The 20,723-nt window shown below is 34.2% G+C and overlaps 1 protein-coding gene across 1 annotated transcript; it reads left to right on the top strand.

Annotated features, from left to right (window-relative positions):
* Positions 1-1,435: 1,435 nt before the first annotated feature.
* On the top strand, positions 1,436-20,322 carry LOC140858619 (insulin-degrading enzyme-like 1, peroxisomal). The gene is made up of 13 exons (XM_073259881.1): positions 1,436-1,694; positions 1,851-1,926; positions 2,425-2,492; positions 6,986-7,077; positions 7,189-7,262; positions 7,374-7,417; positions 10,980-11,031; positions 12,920-13,042; positions 13,138-13,250; positions 13,576-13,738; positions 15,812-15,904; positions 16,050-16,135; positions 20,182-20,322. Exons 1-13 carry the CDS (start codon positions 1,572-1,574, stop codon positions 20,305-20,307), a joined length of 1,233 nt encoding a protein of 410 aa, XP_073115982.1. The 5' UTR covers positions 1,436-1,571; the 3' UTR covers positions 20,308-20,322.
* Positions 20,323-20,723: the final 401 nt, after the last annotated feature.

Below are 20,723 nucleotides of genomic sequence, written 5' to 3'. Positions count from 1 at the left end.
CCTTAGTCAATGCCATGTTTAACTTGAGAGCAATTTGGAATAGGTGTGGACAGGACTAAAGGAAGAGCCATATATTGGAAAAATTTTTAAGTAGATATAATCTACCACATGTATTGAAGACAAAGCCAATAAAAGATGCTGTCTCGGTATTTTGAACTGAAAAATTCTTCAATCACCTCAAGCAATGCTATTATATTGAGATGGTTGCAGAATATTTTAGTTCTAAATGCTGATATGGCATCTTTTTATTAGCTTTATTTATAGCACATATGGTAGACTAAGTCTATGATATATGTATGTATTTATATTATATCAAAGGCTTGTTTGGGTGGTTGGATCCGAAATTTCATGGAATATGTGGATTGGGCTAGTTCAACCACCAAAAGTATTAGATTACAAGCTCGACTAGATCTGTAATTATAGGTATCCAGGACTATATTTTGAGTAAACCGACTCAAATCTTATGGGGAGAAAAAAAAAGATCTTCTAGGTACTTGTAATTATGTGCCTAGCTCAATAACTTTTGATGATAGTATTGGCCGAATTTACGAATCCCATAAGATTTTAAGTTCAATCATTCAAATAGGCCCCAACCCTCTTCAATATTTGTAAGAGGTCTTAGAGAAAATCTAGAAGATAAAAAAATCAGCGGTGGATTTTTAATTTAAAACTAGAAACAAACCTTCAACTTAAATTAGAAAAATTAGAAACGAACATATAACTTAAAAATCAGTGGCGCAAATTTAGATCTCAATCTTATACTTCGTTGATTATGATCTCTTATATTAAAGATGTGTAAAAGTTTTCATCTGTGCTAAACTTTAAACCTCTATAACTATGCGGCGCTTAGCAATTGATTTGTTAGTACATATGGTGTGAACCAATGACTGATCTCAGAAGAGTAAACCCACCTGTCTCAAGTACTGCAAGGAGTGGAAGGAGAAGGAGAAGGAGAAGGAGAAAACAAACCAAAGGGATGATCTCAGAAGTTGGATGAGGAATATGAAGGAGCCTGTTCGGGCATAGACTTTTCTTTTTCTGAATGTTATGTAGGAATAAGGTACGTTGGAAACTTCAAATGGAAGAGTGTTTCACAATAGAGCCATTTTCCATCAAACCCAACTCTAAAAGCCTGGCCCACTGGGTATCAAAATGGCGCCATCTTTCATCAAACCCAACTGTAAAAGCTTGGCCCATATCAACTAACCCATGTAGATAACCTGACTGGGCCGAGTGGCGGCCCACCGACATCCAAACTCTCGGCGGCTCTTCGTGCTCCATGGGCAACGGCAGGAGACCCTACTCTTGGACTCGTTACCAGCATCTGAGGATCAACTGTATGCTATAAAATTTCAAACACCATCTCCCATCACCATTTTAATTCATAACGACCACTCTTCAGACTTTTATTACTTCGTGTCCATTGATTAATCGCTTGGTAACATATCCCATACGAAACCAATCAAGGGATCCGTCAACGGTGACCCGTTAAAGATACTGCGCACTGCTCGCCTCTGAAAAGCGTCTCCTTCCAAGAACGCGAGGCAGAGGGAGACCGAGAGAGGGGCGGAATGGCGGTGGGGAAATCGGATGTGGAGATCTTTAAGCCCCGCAACGACAAGCGGGAGTACCGGAGGATCGTCCTCCCCAATTCTCTGGAGGTCCTCCTCATCAGCGATCCCGACACCGATAAGGTATCCCCGATGCTTTTCCCTTCGAAATCTCGATTTTATGACCTTTTCTTGCAAATTGTTCTGCCCTAATTATATCCGTATGTGCTTTAATTGCTTTTTCGATCAGATTAGACTTCTTTAGGTTTTCTTGATTCTTTACAAGCTATGATTTTTTAGGCTGCTGCTTCCATGGATGTTTCCGTTGGTTATTTCTGCGATCCCGATGGACTTGAAGGCCTGGCTCACTTTCTTGGTGAGTGCCTCATCACCTGTGTTCTTTTCCTACGATGCTTTACGAACAAAATTGTTCCAATGTTGCGGATTCTGGAAATTAGATGTATAGGGGAATGTATTTTTGGTACTGAATACATGTATAGTAGGCACGCGCGAACGAGTATAATAGGGTTTTTATACTATCCAATTTGATTTAGGGATAATACTCAATTTCATAGTGGTCGCTTGTTAATATTTTTTGCATCTCCTAGTTAGCCCTAGAAAGATCAAACCTTGAGTGATTTTTTTTGTGAAAAAAGATCATGGCGAGAATATTGATCCCTGACGTCAATCTTGATGCTATAAATAGTATCCGGGGTGTTCTTTTCTCTTTAGCTGGTTAGAGGATATCGATAATGGCAAGGGGAGAAAGGTGCACAATTCATGCAGTCTGCTGCGAGTCAAAGCTGTGGTAATTTTGAACTCACATTCTTAGGAAGTCTTATTTCCTTAATCACGCTCCTTTCATCTAATGCAGAGCATATGCTGTTTTATGCTAGTGAGAAATATCCCATGGAAGATAGTTACTCAAAGTACATTACGGAGGTACTTCCTGACTGAACCTTGTTGAGATATGAATGCTTTCACTTGTATAGATTAGATGTTACTGGTCATAACTTGCAATATTGACATATGTTTGATGATATATGGTTAAATTCCTGTCTTCTTTAGTTGAACTATTCCCTAAAGGATCGAATGATAGTATATGTTGTTAAATATTTTATATGCTGTCAATATAAATGATTTCTGTTACATGTTCACGTGGTGTGTTTTCTGTTATAAACTTTTTCAGGTCTCCTTATATATCGGCTATGTTGTTGGTAAAGCTCATGGTTTAAACATATCATCACGTCCACCTAAAACAAAAGTTTCTAGACATTGAAGCTAGAGGACAAGGAAAAATGGTTGGCTGTGTCATGTGTGTATACATTACTATATTGTATACAAAGGCTTTGATGGAATAGAGGTTGGATGTGCAGGCCATCTCTAAAAGAGTTTGTGTAGTTACTTAGAATAACATTGGAAGTGGATCAGATATCAGTATGTTCATATCCTTATCCATTTTTATTTGGAAAATACTATGGATATGGATATCAATTTGATAGTAAATTTCATATCTATATTCATTTCTAATGGGTGCTAATGCAAATTGAATATCGGAAGTATGGTTATAAATGTGATATAAATTAAATAGTTAAACTTTATGAACCACCAAACTAAAAATATGATTGCGTGGAAGGTAAATTAAATTAAAAATATGTAAATTTATTATGTTATTTCCCTTTAATTTTGTAAGTGCTTTATAAGATGGCAATCATAGTTATCTTTTTATATTTGTATCAGTTTTCCTTTATTTCTAAGTGCTATATAAGATGGAAATCAGAAAGTTATCTATTTATATCTGTATCAGATTTCCTTTAACATATATGGAAAATGAATATGGATATTAGTTAGGTGCTTGAATTAACCATCTTTGAATAGCTCCTGATATGGAAATGGATCCGGATGGATATTTCCTATATGCTTTCATCCCTAACTTAGAGACCACATTTCCTTGAAACCAAAAGCATGCAGTAGAGTGATGCTATGTACATCGGAAAACATTGATGGAATGGCCACTGCTAGTTAATGTTGGTCTGTGTTACATGGGCACTCTATTTTTAAGCTGTTTGTAAGTGCCAACACTTTTAGACACTTGGATATGGCAGAGCACAACACAAGATGGCTGGATACTACGCTTGAAGTATTCTGCTACTGTTGGTAAAAGTTTGTGCACACTTTGTGCTTTTTTGGAGAGTCATGTAGAGAATTTTAGTTTTAAGTGATGGACTCTTTTAGTGAAGTCTCCTTAAGTATTTTTGAGCACTTTAAATGAAGTGTTCTTAAGTGTTTATGGACACTTCAAACAATGTGTTCTTATGCTTCTAAGATAAAGTTTTATAGATTATATAAACACTTGAAGCAGAATATCATTATATGTTAAATATAAATATATATCATGGTTAGTTACGAATTTAAGTATCTCAACACAACTTAAATGAACCTAGCAAAAATAAATAAATAATTTGCAAACTCATGACTATTTCACTAATTTATTTGTTTAAGATCTATAATTTGAACTTTGAAGCCTCTCTCTCTCTCTATACATACATACATACATACATATATATATATATATATATATATATATATATATATATATATATATATATAATGTATGTATGTATACATACATATATGCAAGGTTTTAAATCCCGTGGGATGGGGCTGTCTCGATTTTTTCGGAAAATGACCCAACATCTGGGACAGAGAATGTCCCAAGGCGTCCCGATCGGGATGCTGGGATGCTAGCGGAACGGTCTATCCCAACACATGAATTGGTACCCCATCTCAGTATCCCACGGGACATCCCGGAACGTTTCGCTGAGACCTAAATCCCTGCATATATGCATAATATATATATGCATATATATATATATACATGTATGTATACATATATAAAGATATGCATAATATATACATATATGTATACATATGTGTACACATATGTGTGTATACACGTGTGTGTGTGTGTGTGTGTGTGTATACATACATATATAGATACATACATATATATATATACATACATATATATACATACATATACATACATACATACATATACATACATATATATACATACTTACATACATATACATACATACATACATACATATATATACATATATATACATACATATATACATATAGATACATACATATATACATATATACATACATATATATACATACATACATACATACATACATATATATATATATATAAACACGCGCGCGCGCGCGCACACACACATATACATATATGTGTGTGTGTGTGTGTGTGTGTTTTGGAGGCTGTGTGCTTGGTAGTTCAAGACACTTATACACTTGGCACCCATGCCAAATGTCTAGGTAACATGGATGTTGGCATAGACCAGGAAAATGAAGAATAGGGTTTGTCATCAAAGAAGATGAAATGGTGGTGGTGACAGCAATGGGTTGATTCACATTGATTGAATGTAGTCTTTAGAAACACTAGACAAATTGATTGGCAATTTGGCATGAAACATTTTATATCATGGAAAAGGAAGCAGCTGCCCCCAAGATTGACATAATTGCTGAATCTTTGACACATGTTTAGGTGAATTAAATGGGCAAACTGAGTGGTTGGGAATGAAGTATGCAAAGAAGGTTTGAACTTTGAAGGATCCTTTGATTTTTCATAAATTTTGGAGTATAAGTCACAGTTCAGGCAGCATGAGTCATTTGATACTTCATAACTTAGAATATGAGACCTTAGTAAGTGTTAACAAAAATAAAGTCCTGGTTTTTGGTATGTGTGAAACATGTGAAGGTGTTATTTTGAAAGCCTAATTTGAGATAACATGGAAATCACCTTTTGATGTATATGGATGTTTCTATGTATCCAATGTGTGTTTGTTTTCTTGTTCTTTTAAAACCAAAAGAACTAGTTATTTAGGAGTTCAGGTTTCTAAATGATATCAAACTTTTATACTAGAGGAAAAGGTAAAATAAAAAAGTTTTTAATTTGCATACATACCGTGTGATTGTTCTGTAAAAAGTGCCCTCAAGTTGGACACTTGAGGATGAACCTGATAAACATGATCATTGTATGCATCATTATATCTATAATTCATATATCGAGTATTTGATTGTGCCTTTTGGAACCTAATCATGCCTCTTCAATTGCTATATCTTCATAATAGAATTAGTTGCTAGAATCAAGAGTGGGCAGGTGTAGGGAAGAAGATATTTTAGAAACAATTGACGGAAGAAGCACTTAGAAAGTGGATGCAAGTTTTTAGATTCCAGGAAGATTGTGAAGTGCGTGTCCTAATCTAGATGGAAGATTGCAGCTACTAAGTATAGATTTATACATTTTTTGTAAATGATATTTCTTAGCCATATCTTTAGACCATTTTTAGCTGATTCATTTATTTGCTTAATTTGGATTTGGATTCATAATTTGCAATTCACTTTTATTATGAAGTAGTTTTGCTTCTCAAAGTAGGATGAGAAAATTCATTTTTTTAATCAACCTATATAATTTTATGTCAGATATTCTTATTTAATTGCTTGAGATGAAAATGAGATAACTGATGTAAAATAGGAGTTTTCAAGGAGTTAGGAGCTACATAAGGAAATTTTATTGCATATAGGAATTAATCAAACACTTTTCATACCACAGCGAATTAGTTAACTGTGGTTTAGACTGTTGTGAGGTATGCGTGCTTTGAGATGTAACCATGGGGACATGAATGTGCGTTAGACTTGTGGTGTGGAGACGTGCATAGGGAATTACATGTATGTTCGTATAAGCTGTTATCATTAATAATTGTGCATCAGGGCTTAGGTTAGAGAATTATTGGTCAAGTAAAACTGTTAGTAGGAAAATTTGTACATTAGGGCTGAGAGAATTATCAGATATTATGTACTTATCAGCTTGTTGTTTGATGGGCATCATGTGCTATACTCCAACTTTGCTTAAGATACAAATGAGTAGAATGTTTCGCTAGTCATGCACCTATGTTGCATCATGGCTGTTGTATCGAAGGTTTAAATAGATAATTGTGCTCTTATGATTTTAATCATACAATGGAACTTTGTGTAGGAATTTTCATCTTTGCCTAAGTGCTAAATGCTTTTTGACTTTGATAAATATAAGTATTTATTGGCTAGATCGGTAAAGAGTGCACAGTTTTTTAAATGGAACTTTGTGTAGGAATTTTTGCCTTTGCCTAAGTACTAAAGATTTTTGATTTTGATTAATCTAAGTGTTTGGTGGCTAGGTCGCTAAAGCGTGCACAGTTTTTTTATCTTTCATGAGAATCTTATGTCATGTTAAATTAGAATGCTGATACTTGGCTGGTCATTGTCACAATCATTTTGTGAAACATATAAAGGTCAATATATTACATTATTGCAAAATTATGTTTTGATATTGCTTTCATTATGGTATTTGGTGGGGGCATAATCAGCATGGTGGTTCTGCTAATGCTTTTACATCTTCTGAGCACACAAACTTTTATTTCGATGTCAATGTGGACTGCTTTGAGGAGGCCTTAGATAGGTAAATAACTATTTTAGGTTTTCAATCATTACTTGGCTTTATTTTTGGTCATATGTAACCTTATACTTTTTTTCTTCTTCTTCCTTTTTTCCCATTCTGTTTTCCATTCAGATTTGCTCAGTTCTTCGTTAGGCCTTTGATGTCTCCTGATGCTACACTAAGGGAAATAAAAGCTGTCGACTCTGGTATAGTGATGCCGTGGCTGGTACCACTTATTTTTGTTCCTATATATATTTTTTTGAAATTCCTATTGAGTTTATCATTATGATGTTTCTCTTTCATTTTGTCAAATCCAGAGAATCAGAAGAATCTATTGTCTGATGGCTGGCGAATGTCTCAGGTTTTCCCCTCTCCTTTCTGAGCAATCAATCTTGTGCGAGCCTTGGTTGAAGCTGGGTATTATTTTGAAAATGATTGATGATAAATGGAAATAATAGTTAGACTTGTGCATGCCTCTAAAACTCATGCTTTTATAATGTACAATCAGTCATTTTTCCCTTTCCCTCATGGAGATGCATTTTTAAACCTATTTTATGTATTGTGGTATCTAATTAGTGTTAGTGGTTAAGTGATGGTTTAAGATAGTGTTGTTAAATTAGATATATAGATGTTAGAAAATAATGTTTGTTTATCTAACACTACTCGTGTAATCTTAGGAAAAACATTTATTAAAAATTTAATATTTTTAGAAAATTAATTTTCATAATTTTATTTAGTTCTCAAAATAACATTACTTGGTAAGTGTTTACGAAAAATATTTATAAATTATTATTTTATTATAAAGATAATTTCATATTTTTATTTAATTCTAAATTTGAAATTTTTGGGGGTTTTGTGGATTTTAGTAACATACAAGGTTTAAATATCACGAGGGTAGGTCATCCCATGTACTGACACTTAGTTCAGAGGTTTTAAAAACCGTATTGGTGGTACTATTGGCTTTTGGCCTGATTAATATAGTATCGGTCCATCCTATTCCAACACATGATATGGGGCTCCATCCCAATACCATACCAATGGAAGAAGTCTATCTATCTATCTATTATTATTATTATTCTTGCCTTTTCTTTATTTTTTGTATGTTCTATGTATGCTTAGGCTTTTGGGTTGACTTTCTTCTGTTTTTTAGTGATTTAGCTGCATTTTTAAAGCATTTGATATAGGAGTGTCGATATTGGTATCAACACTTGTTGAGTCAACATGGATCAATAGACTAACAACATTTATGAATAAAAAATAACAAATAAAGTATAGTATTGGAAAAAAATGAATAATAGCTTACTTTATAGATTTGGTCCCATTTAGAGTGTATGTGACCCTTGTAGATATCTAGATTTTGTTTGTAATTCAGATCTTGGAAATTATAATGGTGTGGATATTGTCTCAATCCCTGCTAGTCATATGATGTTTGATAGTGATCTGTTGTGGTTCCTGGTACTATGGCTGCATGTATGTGTGTAGTCATAGAAACCGAACCATTCTTATTCAAGATACCAAGAGGCAACGCTGAACTCTAACCATTGGCTATACCCATATGATAGGAGGGGTAATGTTTGGAGTTGAACCCCACCGAAATAAGATGAGTGATCAAATTTATATCGATCTTATGTGGATGGCATATTGTCCACTATGCCAACTGATGCTTTAGGAGATCCACCTGCGGCATATAATGAGATTTGCTCTCCACTTTGATGCAATAGCTCTCTACATATCTTTTTCTTGTCCTTTACAAGCATGGTCAATCTTTTGCCACTTCGGATCTCAGTTGGGAAAGACGTGGATATACATAGTGAGTTGTGGCCCTTGCTGGTTTGTCTTTGAACTTCTTCCCCTTCTTACTACCAAATGTTCCGAGCATAGAAGCTATTTGGCCGTCGCCTCTATCAATATCCTTTTTGACTGATGAGGTCCCTTTTTACCCTAGATCTATCCTAGTGGATTTGGAAATTAGCACCAGTCTTGCACTATGAGGGCCTAAATTGAGCCTTGTGCCTGGCAACCTCTTTTCTGTGTCCCTGTTTATCAAGTTCTTCCGTATGGTAGACTAAAATTTTGTCTCCTCCATATCATTTGGATCTGATGCCTCATACTCCTACAAGTCTCTAGAATGGTATGAAGGTGGCTCAACCACTTGATATTTGCTCTTTGCCTTTTTCTTAGCACTTCTTTGTTTGTTTGCGTTAAAATTAATAAAGTGTTTTTTCATCAATTAGTGGACTTTACATGGGCATTTCATATAAGCTGACATCTTGGGTAACTACCGGTAAATGTTGCTTCAATTCAGACACCCCTCCCTAAACTCCACATTGCATCACTTGCACTTTCAGTGGTGCTAGCCCCAAAACATCACACTGTGATCCTAACCTATATCACATTGTGACTCCTTTCCTAAATCCATTTTTGCAAGTTTGGCAAATACATATCATGTATTCATAATTACTTATTTAATTACTTTAAAATTAGTGAATTTACATTGTAATGCCAAAAATCACCGAATTACTTTAGAAAATATTTCTACATTATCTACACATAATATTAAATTTTCTTAATTTTTTGGTTTTGATTTTTTTATTTTAAAATAATGAATTGATATTTAGTTATAAAATATCTAGAAAATTAATTTTAATTTGGATTAGCATAGCACTCTACCAGGGGTGTTGCATATATTTTTTTCAGCCCATGTTATGCATTAATCATCACTTTTCAGAATTTATTTAAATTTGGGCTTAGGTTCGTGTAGTCCAAATTTAAATAAATTGTTATCAAATAGAGATAGCAAGTAGCATGCATACCTCCAAATGTTGTACCAGTTTTACAGAATTTTTTGAACATTACTTTATTATATTTTTATTATTTTAATCTAAAAATATATTTTTAATGTAAAAATTTATATGATCAACAAAAAAAAAAAACATTTTTTGGGTATTTGGTCAGATCATCCTTAGATCCATAACATATCATGAAATCATACCAAAAGACAAAATTTGGCATGATTTTTCCTCATTTTCCCCATTTTTGGCCTATTTTAGCACTCAAAATAAAAAAGAGGGAGGGAGGAAGAGAGCAAGAGAAAAGGAGATAGGGATCATACCTTGATTTTGGCCTAAATTTGGCAAGAATTTGCTGTGTTTTCCTTTTCTCACGGAATTTGAAAAAAAAAAATAGAGAGGAAGAGGCAGACAAGGCATGGGAGGCCTTATTTGCCTTCCCCTCTTGTTATTGGGGCAGAACAGTTGGCCAAATCACCCTAACCATCTTGAACTGAGCTTAACCGAGTGGTTCGGGCTGGTTCGGGGCCCATACTAAACTGAAACCTACCGGGTCTGTACACCCCAAACTGAGTGGTTCGGGTGAGACGGTTGACCTTGTGTGAAATGCACATGTGCATGTATATGTATATAACTATGTTCCTTATTCATATAGATGGACATACATCTCTTAGGATATGTGGACATTGACAAATGCCCCTTGGATGTGGAGGGAGGCAGGGGGTGAATTGGCTAATTTAGCAGCTTCAGATGAAACTAACTGTTTCAGTAATGGTGGGCCTTGGCCCTTCTTTGTCTAAAAAAAGAGATGAAAGTAGTTGTCCTTCCTCTTTGCTTAATATTGACTGTGTTGACTCATAGTTTGCTGTCATTGTGTATATGTTTTGGCTTTTCGATTTATGGCTGAACATATTAATTATCAATTACGTCTTTACCTTACTTTGGTGGCCGCTTGCTTGTTATTAGAATGCCAATCAAATTTTGATTTGGGAAAGTCAGTCATTCCTTTCCGCATCAGTTTTCTTTCCTGGTCTTCTATCAATCTTCTTCCTTTACCTAGAACCTGACATGTAATGAATATTCACCTTTTTCTGCTTGAATTTAATTATTGTTTCTTAATGTTAATATTTTCAGCTTCAAAAACATCTATGTTCAAAGGATCATCCATATCATAAATTCAGTACAGGTGAGCACTATGATGTTTTCAGTTAGATTTGCTGGTCCCTTGTGTTTATGAAATAGTCACTGATAGTTTCCATTATCCTGTTGCTCTATTTCTCACATTTAAGAATCCTTTACGTGTACTCTGCTGTTTTAGTATGATAACTTCAATCTACTTGGAGTTGCTTGCTTTCTGGTAAACTTGTTCGAGTTGTTAATACATTTAGATGTATTATTTTATATTTAATGGTTTGCTATTAAAACTAAAATGATCTAATGCTAAAGAACTAAGTACTAACCCTAGTTTTTTGTGTAGATGCCCCCATTTTCATGAACTTGTAATTTGGAAATTCGTTTCACTCTATGCATGCCTTGACTTTTCCACAAATTTTAACTGGGTTTGGCTATCATACTTTTTTAATATATTTTTGTTAAAAACTTAGAAAGAATCTGGACCTTTCATTGTATGAGGGTGTTTTTGGAATTTAACAAATCAGTGGACAACTGTTTACTATTATTTCCCTTCTATTTTATTAAAGCTGACATGTAGTCGGACTAAGGATGCCTAGTATTAGCCATGTGTCTTTGAAAAAATTAAAAAAAAAAAAGAAAGAAAGAAAGGCCTTTCCTCTTTGGCACTTCTTCTTCCCCATCTTTCTTTCCAAGATGTTGCCCTGTCCACTGCATCCCATGGAAGACATTGCTCTTCACGGCTGTTGTCACCACCATACATGATGCTGCTGTCAATGTGGCCTCCTTGCCATCTCAGACTGCAAGGCCCTGCCTAGTCTCATCCCTGTTGCATCACCTAAGATGATACCATCAACCCGGCCCATGATATTTTGATCTGCCTATTATCTCCCATTAGTGGCCTCCATCTGACCCTCCCGGTGATATTTTCCACAGCAACTTCATCTTCTGCTCCACCACCTTCTGCTTCTTCAATGTCGTCTACTACCATCTAGCCTGGATTTTTAGGCATCGGTGCTTTATGCTGTATGATGATAGAATTGGCATCCTCCAATGCCTAAATGCAGGTGATCTCATCCCCAACCCTGTCACCTTCTTCCAGCATTGGCCAAAATACCCTAGTTTGGGCAAGAAGAAGAGAAGGATGCAAGAGGAAAAAGAAAAAAGACACTGCAAATTTTACTTTAGAGTTCCAATGTTCTTCTTGTACTTGCTTTGTGTACTTCCTGTTCAAATGGGCTTTTACTTGTAGCTGGCCGGTAAATCCTGACAGTCACTTGTAATGATATAATTTCAACAAATTTGCGGTGCAGCATTCCTGGAGCACCTAGCAAAGCCCATTTTAACTTCTGCTGCCATCTTCTGTGAAATGTGGTCCTGTTTAGCTGATACTCATTGCCTTGGAATTTTTCCTTTGTGATCCATGATTGCTGCAACTTTGCAGCATTTAATACTGGAGATTGCAAGCGTTAGACATTTTATTTGTGTTATGAGATAACATGTTGAATTTACCAACATGCTTCAGTTTTTCTTCTTTCCTCCCCCTCCCCACCTTGATTTTTCAATTATGTATAAACTGGTTTTTCATTTATGTCCTATCTTGCATTGTATTTTCACTTTCTATATGATACCATATAAATTACAGTGTTTTTGTACAATCCTATGTCTATTGGGCGGGGTTTTGGGTGGGTGGGATTTTTACTTTGTTGATAAATTTATAAATTGGTGATCCATCTTCAGTCGACCAAGCATCCTTTATTTTGATGGGAAATGCTTACTGCTGCAATTTAAAGTATGTTCATGTACATATATGAAATGATGAGAATTCTTGATTATTTCAGTCAGTCACAGCTAATTTTAATGACAGATGCTCAGATAATCTCAGTTCTGAAGCCAGGAAAGCTGGTGTATTATCTCCAATTATTTATATTCTGATGTTTTAGGAAATTGGGAGACATTGGAGGTTAAACCAAAATCCAAAGGCTTAGACACAAGGCTTGAGCTAATTAAATTTTACGAAGAGAATTATTCAGCAAACCTTATGCACCTTGTTGTATATGCAAGAGGTAGGGTACTGCTTTAAATTGTCTACCAGAGTCTTTAATCTTTCTTTCTGTTTAATTTATTCCTGACAAGTGACCACTCTAATTGGATCTTTTAGAGAGTCTCAATGATATTCAAAAACTGGTTGAAAGGGAGTTCTGTGATATTCGAAACACTGAACGGGACTACTTCCATTTTCTTGGTCAGCCTTGCTCGTTAGAACATCTTCAGGTATGTTGGTCACTCACCATTGGATTTGACCCAAATGACAACAAAATTTAGATGACAGTATAGTACCATGCAAGGTTTGCCGTCTCCGTATCGGACACTATGCTAGTAAAATTCTATTATAGTGTCGGTATGCTATTTGGTACAGTATGGTAGTATCGGTATGGGGTAGTGTGGTGTACCAGTATAGTACGGTATGCCCTGTACTGTCCGATATGGTGCAGTACAGCAAACCATGGTACCATGCTTTTGATAATAATATTGAATATCAAAATAGCATTTTGATGCACAATTTCTTCGTGAGTTCATTCTTGTTGGTTTGTGACAGATTCTTGTTAAAGCAGTCCCAATAAGGGAAGGTCACGCATTGAAATTTACATGGCCAATCACTCCTAGCATACGCTATTACAAAGAAGGTCCTTGCCGGTACCTTAGTCACCTTATCGGGCATGAAGGCGAGGGTTCTCTCTTTTACATTTTGAAGCAGTTAGGTAACTTCAGTTCCTAATGGTTTTACACTGTATTCATATATCAAGTCAATATTTCTGTAGGAAATGTTGCTATTAGTTGGTTCTTTGTTTTTTTTTTTTTTTAGATCTGATTTTGTTTTTAAATTGTATCTCCTGACTTTTCCGATGTTGACCTTAGGTTTTATTAATCTTTTACATATAAGCCTCGATTTTAGTCGAGTTTCCTTCACATTGTAATTATGTGTATTAATACAGCTTAAACTGATCTGGCCTTCAGCATTCTAGTCAGACAGGTAATTTCAAAAATAAGTGACCAATAGCTTTTTTTTAAAATGAAAGTGGATATGCAAAAACTCACCCATCTCTTCCATTATTCAGAACTAGTTCTCCAGTCTAGGTGAGTGGTTATGTTGTTTTCCGCCATTTGAAGAACAAACAGGAAGCAAGTAGACTACTAATAATTGGATAAACATTTACTAAGTTCAGACTTATTCTCATGAATATCATTTAAGTAGATGTCCTATTTACCTGAGATATTGCTAGTGAATAGCGGACAGCCCCTTGCCTGAGTTCACTAAAAATACTAAAAAGTCAAATCATTACGAATAAAAAGTTGTTTTCCCAGCTATAGTTCAAATTCTAGATTTTGGGTCAGTTCAAATTTCAACTTTTAAATGCTAAGGTATTTCTCAAACCTCAAAGGCTCATAAATTTTATTTTACCCAAACATTGTTCAAATGCAAATCCAGTAGGAAGTGTTATTAATCTTAATCTCCAAAGCATCTGATCTAAAATGATACTAAGCAACACCTAATGCTTAAAAGTATTTAACACATTTATGTATATATTAATATTAAAAGTATTTAGCACATTTATGTATATATTCCTCTATATATGTTGTAGGTTATTACATTTCATGTGTTAACGCATACAATTTTTTTTTTTTAATGCAGTTTTGATTATAAGTTATGTAATTTAGCCAAAAAAAAAAAGTTCAGGGCAGGGTGAGCAGCTTATTGGGTAAATTGAATTGCCATATATATATGCATATAGCATAGCATTAAAATAAGAAACACAAAATACAAGAATAGAAACAGATTGGGAGGCCAAAATAGTTAGCAACAAGGGCAGACCTGCTATTCCCAAGCATACAGTTGGTGCCCTTTCTTGATATGACATGCGATATGGTGTGTATTTTTTTGCCTAGCCATTGATATGCCCCTGTACATTTATATTTGAATCCTTGCAGATGATGTTGCCATTTGGTTTATATTACAAATTCTATATTCAACATCACTAATTTCCTAAATCCTAACTTTGCCACTATCATGATCAAACAAGGTGTGACATATACAGTTATTTGTAAATCTTCTATGTTGTAATGTCTTTGTCTCATATCAGCAACATAAAATTTTCCACTAGAAAATCTGCAATGAATTATTTAAGTATGTGTCTATTTAATCTAAAGTTATTCTCCTTTATTTTCTTATAAATCTTCTTTTTCTAATTGAGTCTATTCATACTGTTAGTTTATAGCTTGACTTGGAAATGAAACACATCTATCTTATTCTGATCATCAATGTCCACATCCTTATACTTTTACTGAAACCAAAATATCTGATTTTGGTTTTAAGTTACTTTTTTTGGGTCTGAATTTACACTGGTAAATCATATTGCCATTCATTTTTTGATATGTTTTTTTTTTTTCATTCGATGCTTAGTTTTGTTTTATACTAGAAGGGAAATTCATATTTCAGTTAATGCATTTCTAAATTGTCATATTGGTGAAAGTTTTGTCAATTATCATTAAGATATGATTGCTCATCTTACATGCAAACTTCCATTGTTATTTGCTAGTGTATATCCTATTGAAAAGCAACTACTGCCAGACTTCCTTTCGTTAGTATATATTGATCAAAGCTTCTGTAATTTTGGATCAATGAGAATGTTGTCGATTAGTAAATGAATGCTCTATATAAGTCTTCTTTTAAATTCTGCTAGATCAAAATTGCTATTCTTGGTCATCTTTTTGGAGACTTCTTCTTTTTTTCATCCCATACTTTATAATATGAGGGTGGGTGCTGATAATTGCAGGATGGGCTATAAGTCTGGAAGCTGGGGAAGGGGATTGGAGTTTTGAGTTTTCCTTTTTCTATGTGTCTATTGAGCTCACTGATGCAGGTCATGGTTAGTTTCTATTCTGACTCTTAAAAATTTATGAATCATATTATGGGCCTTTCATATGTTCATTATTAACTTTTTGGTATCTGTCTATATTATTGCCCTCTGATATAATGTATTCTAATCATGGATCATTTAAAATGGATGACAGAGCATATAGAAGATATTGTTGGATTATTGTTCAAATATATTCTCCTCTTACAGAATTCTGGAATCATGAAATGGATTTTTGATGAGGTAATTAGGATTTCATCCTCCACATATAAATTATTTTGTGTAGTTATGAAATATTTTTTTATTGTGGAAGAGCTTCCTTCATCGAGCATATCAATTGGTATTCTATGTATAAAGCAATTGAATTTTTTAAAATGGATCATTGATCTGTATTTAATGGGAAAAATATAAGAAATAATCAACACTTATTTCTAGTTTAATGTCCACCTGTATTTCATTATTCACTAATTAGATGGAGGTTTTGGTTTGAGAAATTCATGCCCATTCTATGGTTGAGTTGGTTTTTTTATTTTCTCTTTCCACTGTGAAAATTGTTGATTAGTTTCTTTCTGTCAGCCAGCCCATATGTATCTGAATTGGTTGCCTGTGCAGGTGTGAATTTGAATATTAGACAAACAAAATGTTTAATAATGTGGAATAACATATAGAATTATTTAAAAAGGAGTCCTAATTTATTAGCTGATCTTTAGTGAAAGTTTTGTGATGCTCAAAAAACCGCAATTATTAAATTTTAGGTGTTATTGAATTATATGAAGTTAATAAAGATATCATCAGTGAGAATGTCTGAAACAGAAAAAGAGGTCGAGCAATCTTACGCTTCTAGCTTATGGTGGTTCTTAGTTAGAATTGTGAACCAGTCTTCAAGAGAAGGGCCATCAATTTTTGATAGGTTTCTTATTTTAGGATCCTAACTTTAATTTGATCTAGGACCAGAGATTAGTATAGGAGTCCAAGTCCACTAGAAATTTGCTACATAATGTTTCCTCTTTTGCTTTTCCTTATTCTTTTAGGACAATTAATTATAAATCTATAAATATGCAGTGTCCTAGTGGCCATCTGAAGAAGAAATCAGTATAATCAAATTGGCGTAAAGGCTTTTGGAGGTCTCTATCTCCTCAAAGTGATTGAAAATCCCTTCTTTCCAATTTTGTTTTCTATTCTCATATTTCTGTGCAAAATATCATTTCTAGAAACTTGGGGTCCTATCAGCTTGGTATTAGAGCATCTTTCTCGGTGCATGACCTTCATGAGAAATCAGAAGGAAAAATCTCAACATTGCAGGTTTGGAACCTTACAACATGGCTATAGAAAGTTCGTCTCCATGAATAAATGAGTGAACAAGAGAATGGCAATGGGAACTGAAATTTGAAGCATGATTGGAGGCCAAGTTTGATCAATTTTGGAAGTAATCAATTTAATAAATTCATCCTAGAGGCTTTTGGAGGCTCTGATCCCCTTGAAGTGATTGAATATCTTTTCTTCAACCTATTTTCTCCATTGTTTCTATATTCTTACTCGAAATATGATTGATAGGAATTGGATTGCTATCAATTTTTCATCATGAGCTTACTAGCTGGAATGTTCTACTTGTAATGGCATGTTTAGGCTCTTACTTGCTTTGCTGCTTTAGCACTTACTCTCTGCAGCTCCAAATTTCAAGTCCGTTTTGACCAAGTTTCATGATAAACCATATAATTATCTTTTTACTGCTTATTATTTTATCATTATTATTGATATATGATGTTTCCTTTTCTATATTTAACTACCAAATTTACTTTTGAAGAAGCACTAAGTGAATCTTGTTTTCCTTTAATGCAACTAGGATGTAATGGAAGCAAGTTGGATGGAATGGAAAAGTGCAACTAGGATATTATACGATCATAGGATATCCACCAAGTTGAAGCTAAAATTTTATATAATAACCATATGACCAGCTATACTTTATGGTGTTGGGTAGTTAGAAAAAATATGCACAAGATGAGTGTGGCCAAAATGAGAATGTTGAGACGGATGTGTGCTAATACAACTATACAAGAGATAGAATAGGATATGAAGTGATTCATGAAAAAGTAGAAGTGGCTCCAATTGAGGACAAATTGAGAGAAGGATAATTTAGATGGTTTGGACATGTACGATATAGGTTGAGGAATGCGCTAGTATGAATGAGTGATTTGATACTTGTGGAAAGAATGAAGAGCGGTAGAGATGGACCAAAAAATCATATGGATTGGAGTAGTGAGGAAGGACCTGATATCTCATCGTCTTTCAGAATGCATGACCTTAAACCAGCTGGAATGGAGGAAAAGGGTTGATGTAGCCCACCACAACTAGTATAGGTTTAAGGCTTGGTTGATTGAGTTGTGTTTTGCCCTATTGCTTCTTGGATGCCTCCACATCCTTTTGTTTTTTTGAGAGCAAATCTTGAGGCCATTCCAGCATTCATTCCTATTCTAGTTTCCTACATTTTGACGAAATGTCCTATTTTTAAAGGGCAGATCACAAACAGGATACTGATTTTCCTGCATTTATTTTCCTTTTGTTTCAAGTTATTGTGCTTTGCAAAGACAATCAGAAACCATTCTTATACTGCTTCAATTTTATTATAAGGTTTTGTTTGATGAGTCAATGCGTGTTTTGGTTCTACTTTTAGATTATTTTTTCTTCAAATAAAGAAAGAAAAAAGGAGATTTTGAAGTTAACTGTATTATGTGGTTCAAATGTATCAAAGATTATGTAGCTTCATTTTTGCATGTTATGAATAATGTGCTCTAGAAATTTAAAGAGATTTTATTATAGAATAGTTAAAAACAAAAAGGAAGTTAAACGTTAAATTATGCTAAGTATGCATTAAGATTGCTATGCATCTTCTTTTCTGTGTGGCCAAAATCTATGTTAATATGCTTAAAAGTTTTAAAAGAATTTAATTTTTCTCGGTTCTATGATTTTCAACAGAAAATATTGAATATTGCTTTCACTATGCGTCGATTATAACTAAATCTGATCGTATACTAAATATTGTTTCTATTCTTTTCTTTTTGTATCGTTTATAATTAAATCTTCTTATCTCTTCAATTTAAGCATATAAATGTTCAGAATTAGACACCCATTTAGTTACTACAGTATGTAATGTCAGCATTTCTTCTTTTTGAGCTTGGGCTTACCTATGTTTAGTGAAAAAATCTGCATGTTCTCTTGGTTGTCAGGTTTCAATCTTGATTGGGGAAAAACATAGTTTTATAGAATAGTTACCGTGCTAATGATTCACTGTCACATTGCATAGCTTAAACAACAAATAAAGCAAAGTGTATCGAATTATGACCATTTAGCAGCCTGAGCTTCTTCTATTCAGTTGTCGACCTCATGTCAATCCTCCACTTTTCATCCGATCTTGGGATTGGTAGTATCCTTCAACAAGGATTATTGGGGGTCAAGATTCGTAAAACCAATCACAAAAGAATTGGGCAATCTTTGATGGTAAAGATTTATCTTGTTTTATTTTATATGCTAAATTATTTTATTTTACTATTAGTTTGTGGTATGAAATTATTGATGTAATACCTTATTTGCATTTTTACATCAATATTGTTTCTACTATATAATGCCAACTTTGCTAATGTGTGTACATGAGGTGTGTCTAATCATCCACGTTTCCTACCCGTACGTTTCTCCATCCTGTGTTCCTTCACCATTTCTCACCCCATGTTTCTCTATTCTTGTGAAGTTAGTTGCTTAGAGCTGAAGGTTCAAGTCCTTTCTATGGTGTTTATCATTATTTTTATTAGATAAAATGCATGGGCCTTGCATGGCCTAATGCGCACTCTAGAGAACCATTTCTATGATGCATTAATAGTAATAGGAACTATGATATGTATGAATGTGCACACATACTTAAAGTTATAAAATCATGCTTGTGTATTAAATGTTCGAAACGTGTCTTTACAACACCGTAGTGGACCTAGCAGTATTTAACATCTAAAATTATTTGTGATGGAAATAGATTTTTCTCAGTTTTCATTTTGTGCGATAAAACTAGATGCTGATATAGTTGCTTACCTTTCAATGCTGATGTTTTCCAATTGTTGCTGTGATGTCATAATATAAATGCCAATTGTTGGGGCATAGTTCATTTCCCCTCCATCTTTTGTGCACAATACAACAAAATTACTTTTGATAGTTAATGTTTGAAATGTAAAATATTGACATCTTACTTTACCTAAATATGTTTTTGGCATATCAAACTGAAATGTAACATTCGTTTGTTTGCTTAGCTTGTGGCAATTTGTGAGACGGGGTTCCATTATCGAGACAAAATCCCTCCTATTCACTATGTCGTTAATATTGCTTCAAACATGCAGGTTTGTCAAACAACTCTTTTATGTTGGTACCATTGGTAATTCCTTCCTTGTTGTAGTACATAATTTCATTCGTCTATTGGCATATGGATCTGGATATCTTGCAATAATGTTGTGGTTTTGTGTCTCATATAACTTTATTTGGAATTTTAATACTTCTGCATTTTGATTTTTAATCTTTTTGATTATTAAGGTCATGTGGTACAAGGCAATGTATTCCAACTACAAACCCATCATTATTGCATATTCCAACTACAAAAACACGCACGCGCGCTCACACACATTTTCCAACTACAAACCCATCATGCACACGTTCCAACTACAAACCCATCATACGCACATTCCACCTACAAACCCATCATTATTGCATATAGATTTTTTTGTCTTTGAGCTGTGTGGGTTTTGCTGTCTTTGAGCTGTTTTACATGCACACACACACATATATGTTTGTACGTATA

Source organism: Elaeis guineensis, chromosome 6, assembly GCF_000442705.2.
Source record: "Elaeis guineensis isolate ETL-2024a chromosome 6, EG11, whole genome shotgun sequence".
Lineage (NCBI taxonomy): Eukaryota > Viridiplantae > Streptophyta > Magnoliopsida > Arecales > Arecaceae > Elaeis > Elaeis guineensis.
This window is presented reverse-complemented; position numbering and strand designations above follow the sequence as displayed.

Excerpts from the sequence above, each read along its gene's own strand:
- LOC140858619 (XM_073259881.1), top strand. The coding sequence starts at position 1,572 with ATGGCGGTGGGGAAATCGGATGTGGAGATCTTTAAGCCCCGCAACGAC. Across the intron at positions 7,078-7,188 it reads TTTGAGGAGGCCTTAGATAG|ATTTGCTCAGTTCTTCGTTA; the intron begins GTAAATAACTAT and ends TTTTCCATTCAG. Across the intron at positions 13,043-13,137 it reads CCTTGTTGTATATGCAAGAG|AGAGTCTCAATGATATTCAA; the intron begins GTAGGGTACTGC and ends TGGATCTTTTAG.